This window comes from Bubalus bubalis, chromosome 6 (assembly GCF_019923935.1).
Source record: "Bubalus bubalis isolate 160015118507 breed Murrah chromosome 6, NDDB_SH_1, whole genome shotgun sequence".
NCBI classification, from domain to species: Eukaryota; Metazoa; Chordata; class Mammalia; order Artiodactyla; family Bovidae; genus Bubalus; species Bubalus bubalis.
In genome coordinates, this window is record NC_059162.1 from 77,311,412 (window position 1) to 77,333,701 (window position 22,290).

The window sequence follows — 22,290 nt, forward strand, 5'->3', positions numbered from 1 at the left end:
TTTTAAGATCCAAATAAAATGATCTCTTCCCAGGAAAAACTTCACTGGTCTTGCAGGTAGGTCTTTGGTGACTCCCTCCCCTCTGCTTCTGTAACATGTTGCATATAATCTTATTATAGCACTAGTTATCATTTAACTGTATTTATCCATGTTTTGCAAGTGCAATTTCCCATACCACTTTTCCCTAACTCCAAACCAATTCCTAAATCACTTTTGTTTTTCTGACTTTTGGTGTAGGGTAGAGCAGGGCATGACTAAAATGCCCACTAAATAAATAAAAACCAATATCATGCCATGTTCAGCCCAAATGTTTTGAGTAGAAAAATATTTTATATACATACATACACACACATCTATATATACAGATGCACATATAATATATATACATGATTTCACATGGGTTTTAATTTTTCCATATTGGAAAAAAAAAACTTGTTTAAAAGAAAATAGAGTACAAGTTAAAAGAAACAAAAGCACACATTAAGAAATGATGCAATTATTCCATACCAGTTTATTGTAGGTATTGTGTTTCAAAAAATTTATAGCATAAATAACCTTTCATGTCATAAAATAACTTAGTACAATTTATAATAAAACTTTGAGAATATCTCATCAAAATACAATAAAACATGGTTTTAAAATATGATTAACCCTTTTTTTTTAAACTTGAGGGCATAAAAACCAAAATTACCCAAACTATGGCTGCACATTTAAACTTTAACAAAGCATATTTGGTTTATTTAAATGTAACTCAACCATCCTAAATTAATACATAGTTTTGTTTTCCTTCCTGCATGGTTCTTTGTAATTTCTGTTCCTTTTAACTTGTATTTCTGTTTCCACACAGCTTCCTTCTTCATTTTCACCTCTTTCCATCTGCAAAGTCATCTATCTCCAGGCTCCCAGAACATGTAGTTGAACTCACTCAGCCCCTTGACATCAGTTTCTGTAATCCTTGCATCAGTGTAGGGAGTAACTGCTTGAGTAACTACAAAGGTATTTCAAAACTTCAGTGCAATTTGGTTCAGTTATTTTCATTCAGATGCCATCACCGTTCAGGGAGATTAATCACTGGAACCCACTGATCCATGTAGCGACTTTCCCGGCAAAAACAAATAAGTTGACTTAAGGCAGGATCCTTCCACTGTGATGAATGCGGATTCTGGGAACAAATTTAGAAAAAATAAAATTATTATTTTTTAAAAAATCAGACTTTGCTACTAATTACAACACTTCTGAGGGGAAGACGCTTGAACATTCTATATTTTGGCTGTGTGACAGACCGCTTAAAACCATTAAAAAATTTTTTCCAGGTAGTTGGGTTTCCTGCAAAATCGTTAAGGGTAATTCTCTACGAAGCTATACTCTGCAAAGTCTGAACACATGCAACTAACTGAGTCATATATATGTTTTCATATTTATTCAGTTTTTATTTATTTATTTATTTTATTTATTTATTTATTCAAGAGGCTTGTCCTACCAAACTTGTACCTTGGTGGACACCTGAGAAATACGTCCATGCTGGGCTACCAGGAGTTTAGAGCTGCAGAGCAGTTAACTAAAACTGCCACCTGTTATCCTCCCAAAAGAGAGAGTAGTATTTTTCAGGAGTAGCAAAATAATGAGGCTGCCACTTAAGGAGATCAGTCAAAGTGTCCCAAAATGTAAAAGACAAAACAATCACATTTACCTCTGTAAACACAAGTTATCTACCTTTCAAAGGTTTTTATGGGGGCAAGGGGACATTTAAAAAACTGCAAGACCACAAAGAAAAAATTTCCACTCTATCCCCTTAATGTATTTCTAGGGAATTAATGAGGTCTGTCTCCTACACCATTTCTATTTTTAGCTCTGACTGGCAGAGAATGAAGCTGACTCCTTAATGAGGGTGAGCCAGGAATTTATTTGGCTTTATCTAATCTGCCCTGCTAAAGGAATTAGTCACGGGAGGTAGTGCAGATGTAGGTAGGGAGTAGCTGGACTGACAATGCTGACTCATAAGGATCTCTTCCGCTTCTGGCAGCCTCCAACGTGCTTAGACACGTTCTGTCCCAGAGAAAATCCCCATGATGAAACTAGCACATCTCGGCTGAAAGTCCAGCCACACGCTTTAATGGGGCAAAGGCTACCGTCTCTTAACCCTCGCCCATTTCAGATCTGGAGTCAGGCGACTCTCAGCCCTCACGAACTTCCTGCCAGGACTCTAACCTCGAGCTGCCCGCAAGTTCCCTTCTCCCTTACCGTCACCAGCACGCAGTGCAGGTCCGGGGGCTGCTCTGCGCCCTCGCTGGCCGCGGGGCCCGCATCGGTCTCCAGGAGCAAGAGTTCGGCCAGCCGGCCCGGGTTGCTGACACGCAGGATGTCGATATCATTCTCGCAGCAGAATGCCTGGATCAGGGTGAAGTGGATCTGCAGAGCCACGTCCCTGTCGTCGTCCTCGTCCGCCGCCAGCAGGCACAGCACCACGTTATCCGGGTCGCTGCGGGCAGGGAACAAATGGGCTGGTGAGCCCAAAGGCAAGACCAGCCGCGTGGCAGCCCGCACCCCCGCCCAGGTGCCAGGGGTCGCGCCCGGGTCCGCTCACTCCCCCTGGGACAAGTAGCCACAGGACAGATGGAACGCGGCAGGAAGTGGCGCTGCAGGGCGAGGGGAGACCGGTGAAAGCGACCTTCTCTGGCTGGGGCGAACAGGAGAACCAAGAGGGTCACGCAAGGGCTCCACTTACACGTTGAGCAGCTTGGCCGCCTCGTACACCCCGACGGTGATGGTGCGCTGACTCAGGGCTTTGCTGAGCACTTCCTCGAGGGCATCTCCCACCTTATCCATCCTACACGCGGGAAGAAGCAAGGGGATCCCGTCACACTAAGCCCCTCCGGGTAGTCGCCGCCTCCTCGCCCTGCACCGCGACCCTCCCTACCGAGGGCACGCGCAACAGCGGCCCTCGACCTTTTGCAAACCCAGGATTCCCTGGGATATCATCCCCTTCGCCCCATAACCCTTACGCCCAGAGGCCCGGCATCCTGTGAGGAGCCCCGAGTGACATCCGCCACCCTTTCCAGAGTGCACTGCTAGTCCTTGGCACTGGGTGCAGCCACAGGCTGTCGGCCGCAAGAGCCGCACGGGCAGGGACGGTCACGTCTGCCCTTTGCAAAGCCTCGAGGGGCTCGACCGGCGTGCTGGGTACGCTCTTCCCGTCCACGCACGCCTCCGGAGTGTTCCAGAGGAAGAAAGGCGGGATAGGAGGTACCCGCTGCAAACTTTGAACCACTTGCTCCCCATTAACCTTGCATAGCCCGGCAGCACCGGAGTGCGCGCAGGAGACAAGCAGAGTTCAGGCAGAGGCTCTGGCCGACTTACCTTTCGGTCTTTTGCTCTCCAGCCGAGAATTCCTCCAAAGTCATATTGCAACTGCAGGTCGCCCACAGAGAGAGAGCGGCGTGCGGGCTGCTCCTGCCACCGCCGGCGCGCGGGCGCCTGCTTTCCACACTCCCTTGCAGGCTACTCCAGCGCCCGCCGCCACCGCGCCGTCCGCCCCTCCCGCCCCGCTCGCTCGCTCGCTCGCTCACTAGTCGGCTCTCAGCAGCCCACTCGCCACCGACCACGACACTAACACCACAGCTGCCTCACAGCCACTGAAGGACAAAGGCCCCGCTCCCAGGAGTTATCCTGCCAAGCCCCAGCCAACCACCATCCTCTTCATTTGCATACGCGCAGCCATTGGGCTATGCAAATCAGCCTGTTCAGACAATTTGACCTCAGCTCCAGGAACCAGGCGGAGAGGAGCGGAAGAGGGAGGGGCCAGGAGGAAAAAGAGCCTAGGGGGCGGGGGCGGGGGCGGGGTTGGGGTTCCGAGCCTACTCTCACCCCGTAGGCGCGGCGGGTAGGGGAGGAGATCTTTGTAGCGGGGCGGGGAGAGAAGGGTGTCTTCAGCTTGGGCCGGAGCTGGCTGCCAAGTGTTTTTCTTGTTGGTGCACTTTTTTTTTTTAATTGTCGTTCCAAGTCTTTTGTTTTGGGGGGCTGCTATTAACATCTATTTTCAGGGTTAATCCACCCAAGTCTAGTAATTATTAGTACGCAGGTTATATAAAAAGAGTGTATCCAGACCTCTGGGGCAAAGTTTACCTCAGAAGTGTTGTTTATGTAAGTCTAAGCAAAGCTGCTTATTAGTAGTAGTATTATTTCGGTGCCCTGATGGCTGGTTTGATTTATTTTTGGAAACTTGCAAGGGTTGGAAGCTGAAAAAAGAAAAATCAACACATTTGTGTTTGGTGGTGGCAGGAAACCAAGTTGGAATCTTTTACACAGAAAGCAGAAAGACTTCCCACCTGCCCAGGGTAACTGTGGAAAACCGAGTTCAGGAGGAGCTGGTTACCACATGTATAACCATTTTATCCTAGCCTCACAACCCCAATTCACCTTTCTCAGCCTTTCCCAAAGAAGGATCCTTCTGCAGGGCACCAGCTAAGAGACAAATGTCTGACACCCACACAAGCCACACATCTAAACTCAAAATGCTCTGCATATGCTCTCAGCTTCCTTTCATAAGGCAAGTATGTCACTACCTTCCACAGGGGGCCTATGATCTCACTGTGAATTATTGATGTTAGTTGCTGAATCATGAAGTTGCAGCTATAGGTCCTTTTAGTCATAGGCTAAAATTTCACCTTTGAGATAATGGCAATCTGTGGGTGGAAAGAAAGTAGTAGGTATACATTTTTGAAAAACAAAATTGAATGTAGAGTTTGAATAGGTTGAAAGTTCTTTGTATCATGAGTTCATGCAATAAATGAAAAATATGTGTTAAACCTACTGAAGTCACCAAAAGTGGTAAAAAAGAAAAAAAAAAATACTCCCATATGCTTGCTTTCAAAACAATGCTTGCATTTTTAAGGTCACTGTACAGACAAAGGTCACAGAAGTAATTTTCTGCTAAGCTACAAGGGAGTTTTTGTACCCGTATGTTCATATCATTCTAGACAAAATATTCTTCAGCTTTCTTGATCTTAATTTAGAGGAAAAGAAAAGTGATAGGTCAGGTTTTCTGGCTCATTTATTTGAGCTGCCATTTTGCACTTCATTTCTAACTGCATTGTCAGCAAGGGACAAGTTTTGACTAAAGGAATGGTGCTGGTCTGTGGGTCATTTACCCAGAAATGTATGTTTCATATCTATACCTTAAATTCTAACATGTAGCGTCTTTGTTAAAGAATTCCTTTAAATTGGAATTTAGGTAGGTGCTGAAGCATTTTCAGTTTTGCAAACAAAACCTGAATTATGCAATCTGGCCTGAGTCATCATTTGGAGACTGTTGAACTCTGTTCTGTGGAACTCCAAGGTTCTACTCACTAGGTATTTCTTAGAGGTTCCTTGGAAGAAGTATGATCACTGTAAACTGACAGCAAATTAGGGAATCGAGTGAGTTTCTTGACAGCAGGGAGTGTGACTTCATCAACGTGGTATTCTTGGCACCTACCACCATTTCTGCATTTGGTGGAAGCATGGCCAGTGTTCACTGAGTTAAGCAGAATCTGAATTGAATAATAAGATCTCAGAATACTGCAGTCCTGTGCAATGCATGAATTTCTAATATATTTCACATTTAATTTTAGTTCAAAAAAACTTCTTTGCTATCCTACAATATACCAAGAACTGTACAATTCCTGGCCCTTTGCCTTTAAAGGGCTTACCATCTAATCATTATGCCCATGCTTGAACTGGGTTTTGGGACAAAATAGTATGCACTGTCATCAGCCAGCTATGCTGAAAGTCCCATGACTTTAGTCATCTGAACGGAAACTGTAGGACAGTAGAACCCATGAATTGTTATTCCAATTCAAGTGAACCACAGCCCTAATAATGCCCCACCAAGGTCAACTATAAGCAGTAAAAATGCAGTATAAAAAGATTACTTCTTAATATAGGCCCAGTTTCTCACTCAACAAGTACACTGCATTCTTTATTTAATTTCAAGGGAAAGTGATTTGTTCAAGTGCTATGGGGTTGTTCTCTGTGAGATAAGCCTAGCCGTCCAGTATTCAAAAATATTCATCTGTCATACTTTCTGACTCAGATATGTTACACCATTTTGCCTCATTGCTGAGTCTGCCTAGACTGTTTCATCACTGATTATTTTGGTGTTTCCCACTGGAAGTAGAAGCTGCATTTGTCTGCCACTAGATTGCAGTTATATATTAGGATGAATTTAGATGATACCTTTCATAAATGCTTATTAGTCCCTGGGAAGGATGGTATCCAATGATAAATTAGAGGAATAGCCCTAGATAGGTACATATGTGTATATATACTTTTTTCATATATTCTAAAAATAATCTGTATTAAAATATAATTCTAATATATATAATCATTTTAAAAATTATCCCAGGTAATTCCAAGCACTTCAACTGCACAGAACTGGAATGACCTTCTGGTAATATTTATAATGATGCTAAATGGTTATATTTGGATGTTCAGTTCAGTTCAGTTGCTCAGTCATGTCCGACTCTTTGCAACCCCATGAATCGCAGCACACCAGGCCTCCCTGTCCATCACCAACTCCCGGAGTTCACCCAGACTCAAGTCCATCGAGTCGGTGATGCCATCCAGCCATCTCATCCTCTGTCATCCCCTTTGCCTCCTGCCCCCAATCCCTCCCAGCATCAGAGTCTTTTCCAATGAGTCAACTCTTCTCGTGAGGTGGCCAAAGTACTGGAGTTTCAGCTTTAGCATCATTCCTTCCAAAGAAATCTCAGGGCTGATCTCCTTCAGAATGGACTGGTTGGATCTCCTTGCAGTCCAAGGGACTCTCAAGAGTCTTCTCCAACACCACAGTTCAAAAGCATCAATTCTTCGTCACTCAGCCTTCTTCACAGTCCAACTCTCACATCCATACCTGACCACAGGAAAAACCATAGCCTTGACTAGATATATTTATATTCAGGAGTTGTCAAATAATTTTAGCACTGCTGCCTGCTTTACATCTTAAAAGTCTTTTTTTATTTTTTTTCATTATTATCATACATGTATTCTTACTACTGGTTCTGTAGTATAGAATGATAAATTTTCTCTCTTTCAAAAATTCATCAATCCTTTAACATCTGAAGGAAATATGATACTTATTATTTCAGTATTAGACATATTATTCTTCACATTGAAGGATATCAATTAGTCTATGACAGATGTATTAACTATTAATACTTATCTAGAACTGTATTATATTACATTTTGTTGTTAAAAATCCTAAGGTTCCTGAAGTATTTTTTTGTATAAGTCTGGTAAAGTTAGTTTCTAAAGTCAGGCTCTCAATTTCCCTCAATTTTTTTCTCAGAGAAGACCATTCAGAAAATTTACACCTAAAAATGTATAATTTCTTAAGATCAATATTTCCATTTGAATTTAACATTAACGTTTAGTTTCTTGGACCATCTGGTAAGCAAATTCTGAGATGGCCTCAATGATCTCTAACCCCAATGTTAAGCTTTGTATAAGCCTTTTCCTTTGAGTGTGGGCAGAACCCATTCCTTGTTTCGAACCAATAGAATATGACAATGGTGTTGAGCTATTACACCCATGATTATGTTATATTCTATGACAAAGGTGAAAGTACTTTGCAAGTATAAGTATTTAGTTGACTTTGAGTTAATCAGGAGGAAGTTTGACTGTAAGTTGATACAGTCACTATGGAGAACAGTAAAAAGCTAAAAATAGAGCTACCATATCATCCAACAACCCCACTCCTAGGCATCTATCTGGAGAAAAACTTGGTTCAAAAGTATATATGCATCCCAATGTTCATTGCAGCACTGTTGCAATAGCAAAGACATGTGGTAGTTGCTCAGCCGTGTCCGAATCTGTGACCCTATGGACAGAGCGTGCCAGGCTCCTCTGTCCATGGGATTTTCCAGGCAAGAATACTGGAGTGGGTTGCCATTTCCTTCTCCAGGGGATCTTTCCAGCCCAGGGATTGAACCCACGTCTCCTGCATTTCAAGCAGATTCTTTACCACCTGAGCCACCAGGGAAGCCCTAAAGTTCAGATGAATGGATAAAGAAGATGTGGTACATATATACAATGGAATATTACTCAGCCATTAAAAAAGAATGAAACAATGCCATTTGCAGCAACTTGGATGGACCTGGATATTATTATACTAAGAGAAGTAAGTCAGAGAAAGACAAAGATCATATGATATCACTTATATGCAGAATATAAAAAATGATACAAATGAACTTATCTACAAAAGAGAAACAGACTCACAGACTTAGAAAATGAACCTATGGTTACCAGGGGGTAAGGTTGGTAGAAGGGATAGACTGAGGGCTTGGTGTTTCTGTGTACACACTGCCATATTAAGAATAGATAACCAACAAGGATCTACAGTATAGCACAAGGAACTCTGCTCACTATTCTGTAATAACCTAAATGGGAAAAGAATTTGAAGTAGAACAGAAAAATAAAAAATAAAAAGGGAAATTATGCTAGGTGGGCCTAACCTAATCACATGAGCCCTTTAGAAGAGGGCTCAACCTTCTCTGAAGAAGTACTGGAAGCATCAGAGACTTTCTTCCTTCACTGCTGGTTTTGAAGGAACAAACTTCCATTAAGCTGCAAGAAAATGGATTTTACCAACAACCTGAGGAATCTTGGCAGTATACCCTTCCCTAGTCAAGCCTTCAGATGAGAATGTAGCCTGGTCAACACTGATTTTAGCCTTGTGAGACTCTAAAAGGATCACCCTGCTAAACCACACCCAGACATCTGACCTGCAGAAACTATGTGATAATACGTAAGTGTTGTTTTATACCATTAAGTAACTTGTTATTTGTAATCTATTATGTAGAATCAAAGCCTAATACAATATCCTTAATACTATCTTGTTGTGTGTTCAATAAATTCTTACCCTATGAAAATTTTCTTCAGCTATTAATATTCATGGCACTAGAGGCATGGTGTTGCTTTGAGCTTTAGGCTGACCACCTTGTGTTGCCATTAGCTGCTCACATTTCACCAGCCATGCAGGGGCCATCCAGCTGAGGTGTCAGATGAAGAGACTCTCTAGGACATTTTTCAGGGACCCCCTGACCCCATTTCCCCACCTTCCCACTGAGTTAAGTGTATCAGGATGTTTCTATCATGGTAGGAATGTTCTCTATGTGAATGTCTCTACTTGTTGGGCTGCTCAAAAGTGAAGAAGATAGGTGTTCTGGATGGGTAATTGGCCATTGGTGTTCTGGTAATATGACCAGGTTTCTGAATTTTCTATCTCTGAAATAGAAGAGGTGATTCTTTTCACCCATGTACTTCATTGTAAAGGTTTATCCTTCCTAACTTTTAAAAGCTTAGTTCTTCTCTGTCTACACTCACTCTCTTGGTGACCTCATCCAGTCTCATGACCTTAAATATTTATATGCTGATGACTCCCAAATATACTTCCAATCTGGTCAGTCATCTCTGAACCTCAGGCTTACTCATCCTTTCTGTGTTGATATACAATAAGCATCTCAAACTTACAATGACAAAAATTGGTAATAGTCCTCCTATAGGTTAATGGCAACCCACTCCAGTGTTCTTGCCTGGAGAATCCCAGGGATGGGGGAGCCTGGTGGGCTGCCATCTATGGGGTCGCACAGAGTCGGACACGACTGAAGCGACTTAGCAGGATAGGTTAATGGAAACTCTGTTCTTCCCATTGCTCAGCCCCCAAGCCATGGTGTCATCCTTGACTTCTTTTTTTCACAACCCACATCCAGTCCATTAGCAAACCCTGCTGACTTACTTCAAAAAATAAAATAATTCAACCATTTCTCAGGCTTCCATCACAACCCCACCACCATCTGCCCCTTGGATAGCTGCAGCAACTGGTTTCTCTCTTTGCTTTTGTCCTTCCTCTACTCACCTCCAGCAGCCAAGGTATTCTGTATACTATGGAATACTATAATACTACATATAGTATAGAATAGCCCACCAGGTTCCTCTGTCCATGGAATTCTCCAGGCAAGGATACTGGAGTGGGCAGCCATTTCCTTCTCCAGGGGATCTTCCTGACCCAGGGATCGAACTTGTGTCTCCCACATTGCAGGCAGATTCTTTACCATCTGAGCCACTAGAGAAACCCTGAAATATAGAATACTATAGTACTATATAAACTATGCTGCTGCTGCTGCTGAGTCGCTTCAGTCATGTCCAACTCTGTGCTACCCCATAGACGGCAGCCCACCAGGCTCCCCCGTCCCTGGGATTCTCCAGGCAAGAACACTGGAGTGGGTTGCCATTTCCTTCTCCGATGCATGAAAGTGAGAAGTGAAAGTGAAGTCGCTCAGTCGTGTCCGACTCCTAGCGACCCCATGGACTGCAGCTTACAAGGCTCCTCCGTCCATGGGATTTTCCAGGCAAGAGTACTGGAGTGGGGTGTCATTGCCTTCTGCGATATAAACTATAGAATACTATATATACTATCGGAGAAGGCAATGGCACCCCTCTCCAGTACTCTTGCCTGGAAAATCCCATGGACGGAGGAGCCTGGTGGGCTGCAGTCCATGGGGTCGCTAGGAGTCGGACACGACTGAGCGACTTCACTTTCACTTCTCACTTTCATGCATCGGAGAAGGAAATGGCAACCCACTCCAGTGTTCTTGCCTGGAGAGTCTCAGGGACGGGAGAGCCTGGTGGGCTGCCGTCTATGGGGTAGCACAGAGTTGGACACGACTGAAGTGACTCAGCAGCAGCAGCAGCATATATACTCTTTCTATAAAATCGAATCAGATCACAGTCACTTCTCTGACCCAAACTTACTAATGGCTCCACATTTCACTTAGAGTAAAAGCCAAAGTCCTTACTAAGGTCTAAGAGACCCTACAAAACTCTGTTCACCATGATGAAAAGTTCTAATATGGATGATGGTGATAATTGCACAACTGTTGTTGTTCAGTCACTAAATCATATCTGACTCTTTGTGGCCCCATGGACTGCAGCACATCGGTCTTCCCTGTCCTTCGCTATCTCCCAGAGTTCACTCAAACTCATGTCCATCGGCCATCCAACCATTTCATCTTCTGTCACCCCCTTCTCCTCCTGCCTTCAATCTTTCCCAGCATCAGAGTCTTTTCCAATGAGTCAGCTCTTCGCATCCAGTGGCCAAAGTATTGGAGCTTCAGCATCAGTCCTTCCAGTGACTTTCCTGGTGGTCCAGTGGTTAAGACCCCATGCTTCCAATGCAGGGGACGTGGGTTCTATCCCTGGTCAGGGAACTAAGATCCCACATGCCATGCAGTGCACCACTGTATTAATATATTAAAAAGTCACTGAGTAGTATATGTAGGGTAAGTTGTAGGTAATGTAGATTGTATCTCAATAAACCTGTTATTAAAAAAGTACTGAATCCCTCCTCGAATCTCATATTTTACTACTCTCCATCATATGCATTCCTTACAAGCCACACTGACCTTCCTTCTGCCTCAGGGCTCTGTACTAAAAGTGTTAATCACTCAATCGTGTCTGACTCTCTGTGACCCCATGGATTGTAGCGCACCAGGCTTCTCTGTTTACGGAATTCCCGCAAGAATACTGGAGCCATTCCCTTCTCCAGGGCATCTTTCTGACCCAGGGATCAAGCTCGCATCTCCCACATTGCAGGTAGATTCTTAACTAAGTCATGAGGGAAGCCCTGTACTGACTGAAAGCCATGAATATTTTCTCCTGATCATCACATTGCTCATTCCTTTCAAGTTTCTTTCTCAGTGAGGCCTACCCTGCCCACTCCTGGCATTACTAATCTCCTAAACCCTGTTCTCTCTCTTTTTAAAATGCTTTTAACATACTTATATATCATTATCTGGCTCCCCTCTCCTACCCACTCTGCTCCCCAAGTATAAGTTCAATGGAGTAGGATTTGTTTTGGTCACTGACTGATTCCTAAGTAGTTAGAAGAGTGCCTTGCACAGGGTAGACCTGGAATAAATAGTCATTGAATCATATATTGTTGAATGAATAAGTTATACAGATTTAAAGATTTAATTAATGAACTAGAACATAAAGCTACACATCCTCTGGTCTCTTATATATCAGAAACCATTTTTGACTGAATCCTATTTTTGTTGATTGCACTTTTTTAATCACAGAGGTTTGTATGCCCTTATCTACATTTTTATATTCTTCTTTGTACACCCTTCACCCTCACCCCAACAATTTTTTAATATATTTTTTCAGGTGCTATAAACTGGCCCATTCTGTAACTAAGGATTTGTGACCTTACCAGTCTGTATCGTATGCACCTATAAAACCCAATAGATAAAAGGTACTTAATTGCCAAGTTTCAAGGCTTGTTCTTTCACTGTAGCATAAAAGGTTATAATGATGAGGAAAACAACCTTGAAAGGTTTTTATGAAGGCGAGTTTTGAAGTAGGAGGTTTAAAAGAGCAGAGATGGAGTGTTCGTTATAGAAGCAACATACAAGAAAAACAAATGGAAATACAATTGAAAACACTGAGTAATATCTAGGAGACTGTAAGCAAAAGAAATAAGGCACAAAGGGAAATAAAAGCCTTCTTTACTACTATTTGAACTCTTACCTCTTTCTCTGGCTTTAGCACTTGTAAACGTTTCATCTCTAGTCATTGGAAATTTCTGCCTGTAGAGCTTAGACGCTGAAATTGCTTTTAAGATCTATTCTGTGAATAATATGCATTCTTACATTTTTGCTTTGGTCCTCCTTTGCTTTGGCAATGAAATGTCAGTCTCTAGGTCTGGAAGATATTAAATATTAAAAATGACAATTTACGATTAAACCCTATAAGGCTGTGATCTTTTGAAGAGGGTCTGGGAAACAGTCTTTTGAAACACCCATTTCTCAGGGCTGGTCTGGAGGTTGTCTGACAGTACTCTTTCTGGCTTCTGTTTGACTTTATATTGTAAAGGTCTAAAGTAGCCTCATTTTTAGTAACCAAAGAATGCAGTAAGCAGACTGTTATCTAACTGTCCATTATGAACACTTTACTCCTGGGCTTCATGGACCATATCAGTTTGTGGCAAAGTGATGGATTGTGTTTACCATTCTGTGTTGACCTATAAGGGTTTCTGCCATATGCTGTAGCTCATCCCCTTTAAGACAGAGGAGGGGGAGGCCCCATTAGTATCACTGGCCACCAAGCAGAAATGTGTCAGGGACTTCACTTTCTCAGCTGGAGTATCACCCTGGCTTGGCAAGCTATCCTCCCTATTTTAGGAAAGCATCACCATCAAATATAAGAAGTCCTGTCTATAGATTCACTTGATTGTTTATATTTTACATCTGTATCTTAGAAATCTTTTGAAGTGATGCTGTAAAATTAAGATCTGTGGGGCTATTTTGCCTACATAGCTAGCATGATAAATCTAATTTGATGTCCTTCTAAGAAGGTGGATTGAATGAATCGTGATCTTAGGTAGGATATTTACCCTCTTCATATCTCAGTTTCCTCATTTATTAAGTAATAAGGATGAGAACTCCCTTTGGAGAGTTCTTTGGGGATGGGAAAGAAGTTCCCTCCCCTTTGGGGGAAGAGCACTCCCTTTTCCCCAAAAAAGTAGTAGGTATAATCCCACACATAGACAAATAAAAGCAGAAGTGTTCTGGCTGACGTAGTCAGATGGGGGTGGAGCTGAGAAACAGAGATCTGCGGGCTTGGGCCTCCTCTTATCAACACCCCCTTGCCCCAGCTCAACTCGTTGTCTTTGTTGATCATGGTTGGAAACTAAAAAGTTTGTTCTATAACACCCTTCCAACTTTGATTTTTTTTGCTTAATAATTTGTAATTCTAATAATCATTCTGTAATTTTCAGCAACCACCAAAAGACATTTAATATTTCATTTACCATGAAAAATGTTATTTTTCTAGGGACCTCCCTTGTGATCTAGTGGTTGAGAATCTGCCATCCAGTGCAGAGGACTCAGGTTCAATCCCTGGTCCCGGAATGAAGATTCCACAAGCTGCAGGTCAAGTAAACCACAACTAGAGAGGCCTGCAGGCCACAGCTTTTGAGCCTGTACACTCTACAGCCTGGGCTCTGCAGCAAGAGGAATCCACACCCCAACTAGAGAAAGCCTACATGCCACAAGAGCCTATGCTCCGAAACGAAAACCCAGCACAGCCGAAATAAAAATAAATAAATAATAAAAAATAAACTATAAAAAAGTTACTTTTTCTGGGCTTTAAAAGCTTAATCACCAGATCATCTGCCTAAAGAATTAAAAACACATTCATATCCCTCTGCTGTGATATCAATTTTTAAAAATCTCAACCATTTCAATAGGTTAGTCGAGATTAGGTTGCAGTTTGCCTTGTTAACCTTAATGTATTGCCTGGTTACCAAATGCTATGGAGTATGATTTGGCACTGTCTCTTAATAAACAGGTTGCACCTGGGAGCTAGTGGGAACTCTCCCGTCTGAGAAGAAACAGCTACAACAGATGGTAAAACGACTGAAAACCAGGTGGGGTCATTGTTTAATGACCATCTGAATTAAGTTTGGTTAATTTGGCGTGTCTCTCATTATCCCTAGCAACTGGACCCTCTACTCCATGTTATAAGTTTGGGCCTATATCTTTTACATAAACTATCAAAACAGGTCCATCTGTGATCCTGAAGCTACATTCGCCTTAAATCCAACCACAATGTAAATCCTAAAGTCTTTAGGTCTAGCTGTGAGAAGCTGTTAAACACAGTCCTTTAGCAGTACTCTGCAATTAACTTTTTCTCAAGTGACTTCTTGTCGTCCATGACATGGATAAATGTCTCTTTACATTTTTCTAGGTTTTTATTGAGGAAAAGAACTTCCTCTTAACCTAAAACACTTCTTAGCAGAAATTTCCAAGAATCTGAGATGAGACGATTTCAACCCATGTGCTTCCCTTTAATATTTCTCCTAAAGTCTGTATGCAACAGCAAGTTGGCTCCCAGGGATGTTAGAGAAGATTTCTAATTAGATTTGTGATTTATTAATAAAAACAGCTGATTTGTTAAATGCTTATCATATGCATGGCATATGTGTGTGTGTGTGTGTGTGTGTGTGTGTGTGTGTATTGATATGATATCACTTGATTCTCATAACCATCTTTGGGGTGGATACTGTAATCTTCATGTTATTGCTGCAGAAGCTGTGGCCTGTTGGAGAGTTTGGTTACTAGCTCAAAGGACCCATAGCTAAGGGGCAGAGACAGGATACAAATTCACATCTGAGAGACCCCTGATCTCAGCTCTTTAGCAGCGGACCATCCTTCTCTAGAACAGCTGTAGTTTATGCAGCAGCAGGGCATAGTATTCAGAGTGCAGACTTTTGAGTCAGGCTGGGACAAATCGCCTAACCCATTTTGTCTTTTTCCTAAGTAATAACAGTACCTATCTCATAAGTTTATGGTGATGATTAAGTGAAGTAATGGAGGTAAAGCACTTACAGTGCACCACACATAGAATGCCATAAGTGTTCATTATTTGGCACCCATTTTTCCAATTTCTTCATCTAAGTAAATGTTGCATTTTCATTTTCTCTGACATTTGGGGCATGCTTGCTGATAGTAAAAGTACTGGACTTCCCTGTCTTCAACTAATGCTGTGAAAAATTCCACTGAATTTGAATATAGCCGCAGATGAATCCAATATACATGTTCCCTTCTGACTACAGAGGAAGCAAACTTTCCCTCATTGGTGAACTTTAGATCTTTATGCAATGTTGATAGCCTAAGTGATGTACTTCTGCGTGCTAAGGAACAGGGCTTGATGTTATTCAAACCCTCTGTGTGTGTGTGTGTGTGTGTGTGTGTGTGTGTGTGTTAATACAGAACAATGAGTTTCTCAAACTGTTGAACACTCTTAATGTTTCTTTTATCCTCTGAGGGCTTCCTGTATTTGTGAACTCCTTTCAAATCAGCAGCTGCAGCCTCAACATCTGGGTCCTCCCTGCTGCAGGGAACATAAATTAACTGGTAGTAGCATCCTGTAAATGTTAGGAGCAGGAGCTAGGGAAGCACACAGAGGCAGGCCAGGGTGCTTTCAGTATCTAGCAGCTGGTCCTGATGTAATGCCTCAGAACTGGTTTTAGCTGACGTCAGATAACGCTGATGTGCACCAGATTGGCTTGTAGTACCAGTAAAACTGATCCCTCCCACTTCCCCTACTGCCCCTGTGTTTGCCAAAACGCTGGAGACCATTATGAACTCACAGTTGTCATTTGATCTCCATCTGGCTGCTGTCACTAAAGCTGCCTTTTATCGCTTGCCAAAAGTGTAAAGCTCAAGACATTTCTCTTTCTCACAGATCTTTGCTTCTAGTCCTTACTTTTCTAATTTTCTGGGTAGTTCCAAATAATTCTCCTTCTGTCTGAGTACTGTGTACCACCACTGGGAAACTAACAAAGGACGCACCAGAATATTTACCCAGATGTCTTCTTCGTGAACTAGATTTAGCAATAGATTTTAGGAAGTGTTAGAGGTGGGCTGTGGCTTTGTTGACTTCAGATATTATGTCTTAAGTTTGATGTGGTTTGAATTTCTGATATAAATGTGAGATTTGCGTGTATGATCTCATGCTGTGGCAAATTTTATGAGGCTGTAGATCACAATAGTCTAGCCATACAATTATACGGGTCCCTGTATTGGATTAGAATCTATACAAATTAAACAATAAATATGAGTAACATGCCATGAATTGGATCTTGTAACAGCTTAATAATCTGAGGAGGACAGAAGAATGGATTCTGAGATGATGTTTAATACACTTAGTCACTAGACTGTTCAAAGTTAAAGCTGATTGTAAATTTGGAACCAGCTCAAAGATTTACTGTTAGTGATCGTCTGGTAGTTAAGATTTAGTAATCTTACACACAGCCTGAAGAACATTCTTGGTCAAGAAATCTCTTCAGGGATGGCATTTCACATTCAGTAAGTGTTGTTGGTGATGATGATGGGATATCATAGGCTTTAAAATTTTGGAAATAAATTTAAGATCCTGATTTTTACTTAGTTTAGCAAATTAGTTATGAATGTTCTCAGAATACTATTTTTTTAAAGCAAATTAGGAGGCACTACATTCTGTATGAACCCATATTGTGTCCTAATGTGTAAAAAATGAAACAGTTTGGAAGAACATACACCACAGTGTAATCAATGTTCCTCTTTGAGTGATGGGATTACAGTTCATTTTGATTTTCCTATTTTTGCTTGCTTTTATTTGATTACATTTCATATTATAAGCATATATTGCTTTTCTTTTAAAGTATTTGTAATTGAGGTAAAATTTTACCTTCAGTGAAAGACACACACAGATCATACAATTTGATGAGTTTTGGCAAATGTACACATTCATGTAACCCAAGCAAAATATGAAGTCCAATCAAGATATAACCCAAGTAATGATATAAACCCAATCATGATATATAAGAATTCCATTGCCCCAGAAAGCTCCCTTCCAGTCAATATTCATATCCCATAAAAACCACTGTTCTGATTTCCATCATCATAGATGTGCATGCCACTTTTTAACTTAAAAACACAGTATAGTTATTTTTGTTTCTTACAAGAAACTTCTGTAAACTGAGATATGACCAAAAAGAAAAAAAAGTTGAAACAATCCCCTGCCTTCGAGTATCTTACCTTGTCAGTGAGGAGATAAGAAAAATAACAGAGCAAGAGCTTAGGAGAGAGAATTTAAGAACTAAATCATATAGTTCAAGAAAACTCCAAGAAAAGGAAAATTATCATGCAAGATTTTACAAGATCTTAGATCCATATTTCATTCCAGTAGGAAAGGGAGAAAGTCTGCTGGACTATAAACTCTAAAAGGTCAGGGACTATGTTTATTTTGTTCAGTGTATCCTTACTGCTTTACACATTACCTGGCAGAGCTACTGATTCAAGAAATATTTGTAGACTGAATAAGTGGATGCTATTATTTGTTGACAGTTAGTCAACAAATATTTATTTACTCTTCCAACAAATATTTATTTACTCTTCCAACAAATATTTATTTACTCTTCCAAAAGATATTTAATGATGTCTTACTATGTGCCATGGATTGTGCTAAGCTCTAGAGATAGAATGGTAGACAATGGCCCCTTAAAATGGTAGCTATATTCCCTAACTTCATGGAACTTACAACAACATGTTGTTAGGAAGATTGATATTAACACTGTTTTAAAGACAGAGAGAATGGCACAAGTGAGGGGTTAAAAAGGAAAGAGTTTGGTGAGTCTGGAGACTGAGAGAAGGCTAGTGCAGTGAGAGGTGGAGAGGCAGGAGTCGGGGCTGCAGAGTTAGCCAAGGTGATGCAGGTAGGGCCTTGCTGTTGTCAGATGGATTGGGGATGTTATCACAGGAAGAAGAGGGAGCCATTGAAGGGTCTTAAGCAGGGGAGGGACATGATCAAACTTGTGTTTTAAAATATTCTTCTGTATCTTGGACAGAGAATAACATGGACAGAAGCAAGAGTGGACAATCAGGAGTCTGTTACAATAGTGTAAGAGGGAGCTGAGGGCCTTGGGGAGGATGGCAGCAGAGGGAATGAAAAAAAATGGAGTGAAGACATATTCAGAGGCAGAACTGAGCCTTAACAAATGATTGATTGTGAAGAATAAATAAGTAGAGGTGTCAAGAATGACTCCACATTCTGGCACGAGCCACTTGGTTCATGGTGGAACCATTTAATTCTTTTAATGTGCAAAAGAAGTCACCTTCATGGACTGACCATGGTGAGGGTCAGATCTCTGTTAAGCAGAGCTCAGACCATGCATCTAAAGCATGTCCATTGCAGATCTGAGGTGCAAAGGTGGTGACTTGGAATGGCTGGTGCAGGGCAAAATGGTGATGGTGGAAGGATTTTTATGCCCACAACCTTCTTCTCTTAGGCAATTTTTCTTGATCTTGCCCACATTCCTCTTTTTCTTTAACCAATCCTCATATACTTTTCAGATATCTGATAATTCATCCCTACTAATTGATCATTGATAACAGTGGCTTTAAGGTGAGGTACTTTGTCCTACCTCCTAGACTCCACATACCTTGAGTTTTCACCTCTTAACAGTCATGGGGTGAATATTAGGGAGATTGAATGGGTCATAGAGCTAGTGGTTGCCATTGTAAATTTCTTAGAAAAATGAGGCTGCCCTTAGCCTGTGTAGGCTGGGCCCATCCTATTTCTCTATTTCCCCCATTATTTTCTTCCCTGTCCTTTTCTAGTATTTTCTGTTCACTCTTTATCAGTTGTCTTTATTTTAGATCCTATTTCGGTGTCTTTGGAAAGTTTACTGAAGATCTCGGAACCTCAGTCTCTTCAACTCTAGTTGGGGGAAAATATCAGTGTCAGTAGATTCAGTGTCTTCTGTGTGGTAATATCTCATTGTTAATTGCTTTCCTCCTCCACCCATGCAGGCTTACCCTGTGGCTCAGCGGAAAGAATCTGCCCGCAATGCAGGAGACACAGGTTAGATCCCTGGGTAGGGAAGGTCCCCTGGAGGAGGGCATGGCAACTCACTCCAGTATTCTTGCTGGGAAAAATCCCATGGACAGAGGAGCCTGGTCCATGGGGTCACAAAGAGTCTGACATGACTGAAGCAACTGATCATCCACGCACCACCTATACATTGACTCCATTGCTTGGAGTCCTCAGGAGGTCACTCTTGGGTGTATTCAACTTCTGTAGGCAACATTAAAGGTGCCACCACCATGATTTTGGAGGGTGTTTCTCTCATTTCTATTCTCCTCCTCACTTGGCCACTCCATGAAGACATGCCATCTTTGAGAGATGGCCATTTTGTCTCGTCAACTTGTAAGTATATACCACTGGACTCTACAATTATTAAGGGGGAAAGTATGGATAGATTTGCACAAATTCACCTCCTCCCTGAGAAAAGCAATTCAGTAAGTGCACTGTACTGGTTACTAATCACAAATGTCCTTGTGCAAAGCCTAGTCCTTTGTTCAAAGTGTACACACCAAATCAAGCAAATTAACCCATATCATCGTGTATAACTATGGATCCTATTTGTGTTTATCAGTTAACAAGGACCCAGCACCTCCTCATTTATTTAGTCACATGTGGTTATTAAGCACCTACTATGTACTGGAGAAGAATCTGGAGAGTCCCTTGGGCAGCAAGGAGATCAAACCAGTCAATCCTAAAGGAAATCAACCCTGAATATTCATCGGAAAGACCAATGCTAAAGCTGAAGCTCCAATACTTTGGCCACCCAATGCAAATTGCCAACTCATTGGAAAAGACCCTGATGCTGGGAAAGATTGAGGGCAGGAGGAGAAGGGGATGACAGAGGATGGGACTGTTGGATGGCATCATCGACTCAAAGGACATGAGTTTGAGCAAAGTCAGGGAGATGGTGAAGGACAGGGAAGCCTGAGGTGCTGCAGTCCATGGGGTTGCAAAGAGTTGGACACAATCGAACAACCGAACAACAACAATGTACAAGAGGGTGCATGGGGATGAGGCCCTCAGGTGATGAACAAGAAAGAGTTCCAGTGGAATCCACGTGCTATTGAAGGAAATGCACATGAAACAACTAATTGCAGAATTAATTGCTCAATTATAATTGTGCTAAGTTCTACAAAGAAACAACTTCAGGTCTCTAGAAGAACTTATGGCCTGGGATCTGATGGAATGGAGAGGTCAGGGAGGCTGGGGGAGGCCTCTGGGGAAATTAATGAAGCACTGAATGTGAAGCCTAAAAAGCAGTTCCTAGGAAGGGAAGAGAAGAGCTCCTAGATGTTTAGAGGATAAAAATTCTGAATTTCCAAGTGCTGCTGGTAGTTGTCTCAGGTTCCACCCTGGTAGAGTGGATTCTAGCCTCAAGTGACCTATTCGAGTTCTTAAACTGGGATCTGAAGGATCTTCCCACTTGGTTACACCCAAAGGGAAGAAACCTACTCAGGAATCCTCATAACCAAGCAATTAACATTAGGTAGAGAGGGGATTCCCTGGTAGATTAGAGGTTAGGAGTGAACTGGGTTCAATCCCTGGTTGGGGAACTTGAGATCCCATATGTCATGTGGCACATCCAAAAATAAATTAATTTTAATAAATAAAGTTTGGTAGAGAATAAAGAGATATTGAATATCACTTAAGCTGCCTTACCAAACACACATATAGGCTACTCAGGAACCTCACTTTATTGAAGGTATGCTTTGGGACAATTGATTTATACTTTCATGAGCTTACTCAGTCTTCTATTAACCTTCAATGCAGAGATAAACTCTAGTTTACACCCAGGGCAACACCCAGGGTCAGGAAAATTAAATAACCTGACCAAGATCATACCTGTACCAACCCTTATTCCCTGAAAGCCCATGAGCTTTCAGCTACACCAAGCTGCCTGATGGTTTGCATATTGTTAGATGATTGCTATTGGAGAAGGAAATGGCAACCCACTCCAGTGTTCTTGGCTGGAGAATCCCAGGGACAGGGGAGCCTGGTGGGCTGTCGTCTATGGGGGTCGCACAGAGTCGGACACGACTGAAGCGACTTAGCAGCAGCAGGTGATTGCTATCCTCTTTAGGAGCATTTAGATCATTAAAGAACATGTTTAAGTGACAGTCCTGGAACTAGAGAATAAATCCAAGTATAATCTGCAATGTTCCCATTTTTAAAAGTTATTTAACAATGATGATTATGACTTGTGAGCAAGCCCATGCTTTGACTATTTAAGTCTGTGTCTGTTGATATTCTGGTTCCCTAAGTTTTATTAGTAAAGAAGTGAAAGGGAAGTTAGCATAATTGGGAAAATGTCTACAAATGGGCTGAAAAACTGAATAAAGAAAAATAAGGAGAAGTGGTGTGAATACATTAGTTCTGTGAACAATCATTATCTTCCCAGGATCTGGATGTTCACTGTCTTCACATAAATGAAACTGATATTGCTGTATTTACATTGAACTTCTATTTCTAAATACTAAGGCATTATTTCATTCATATTATTTTGGAGATCACATTCAAATAGTGCCAGAAAACCAAAGGGAACTCAGAAAGCTTTTGGGAACAGTTTGGCAGTTGAGAAATCACATCAGAAGGGTTTTTAGGATCATTTCTTTTTCTATTTCATGGGAAAAACTTGAGTGACCCCAAAAGCCATGGATCTTTGGAAAGAGATCAAGAAGCAAATAAATAGACTCTTCATGTGCCTCTTTGCTTGTGGGAGCTGCAGAAATGAAAATCTGCACAAGGACTTTATTTCTTACAGTTTGTACAAGGATTGGGAGTGTCCCTGATGTAAATGATGGTAAATAATTGTATCAAGCACTGCTTTCAATAGGTCTGGTAGGC

General features: G+C 41.7%; 1 protein-coding gene across 1 annotated transcript; it reads right to left on the bottom strand.

Moving 5' to 3' along the window:
• Positions 1 to 491: 491 nt before the first annotated feature.
• GADD45A (growth arrest and DNA damage inducible alpha) lies at positions 492 to 3,647 on the bottom strand. The gene is made up of 4 exons (XM_006057512.4): positions 3,358 to 3,647; positions 2,726 to 2,827; positions 2,242 to 2,479; positions 492 to 1,162 (listed from the first exon to the last, which is right to left on the bottom strand). Exons 1-4 carry the CDS (start codon positions 3,399 to 3,401, stop codon positions 1,049 to 1,051), a joined length of 498 nt encoding a protein of 165 aa, XP_006057574.1. The 5' UTR covers positions 3,402 to 3,647; the 3' UTR covers positions 492 to 1,048.
• Between the last annotated feature and the right edge of the window lie 18,643 nt (positions 3,648 to 22,290).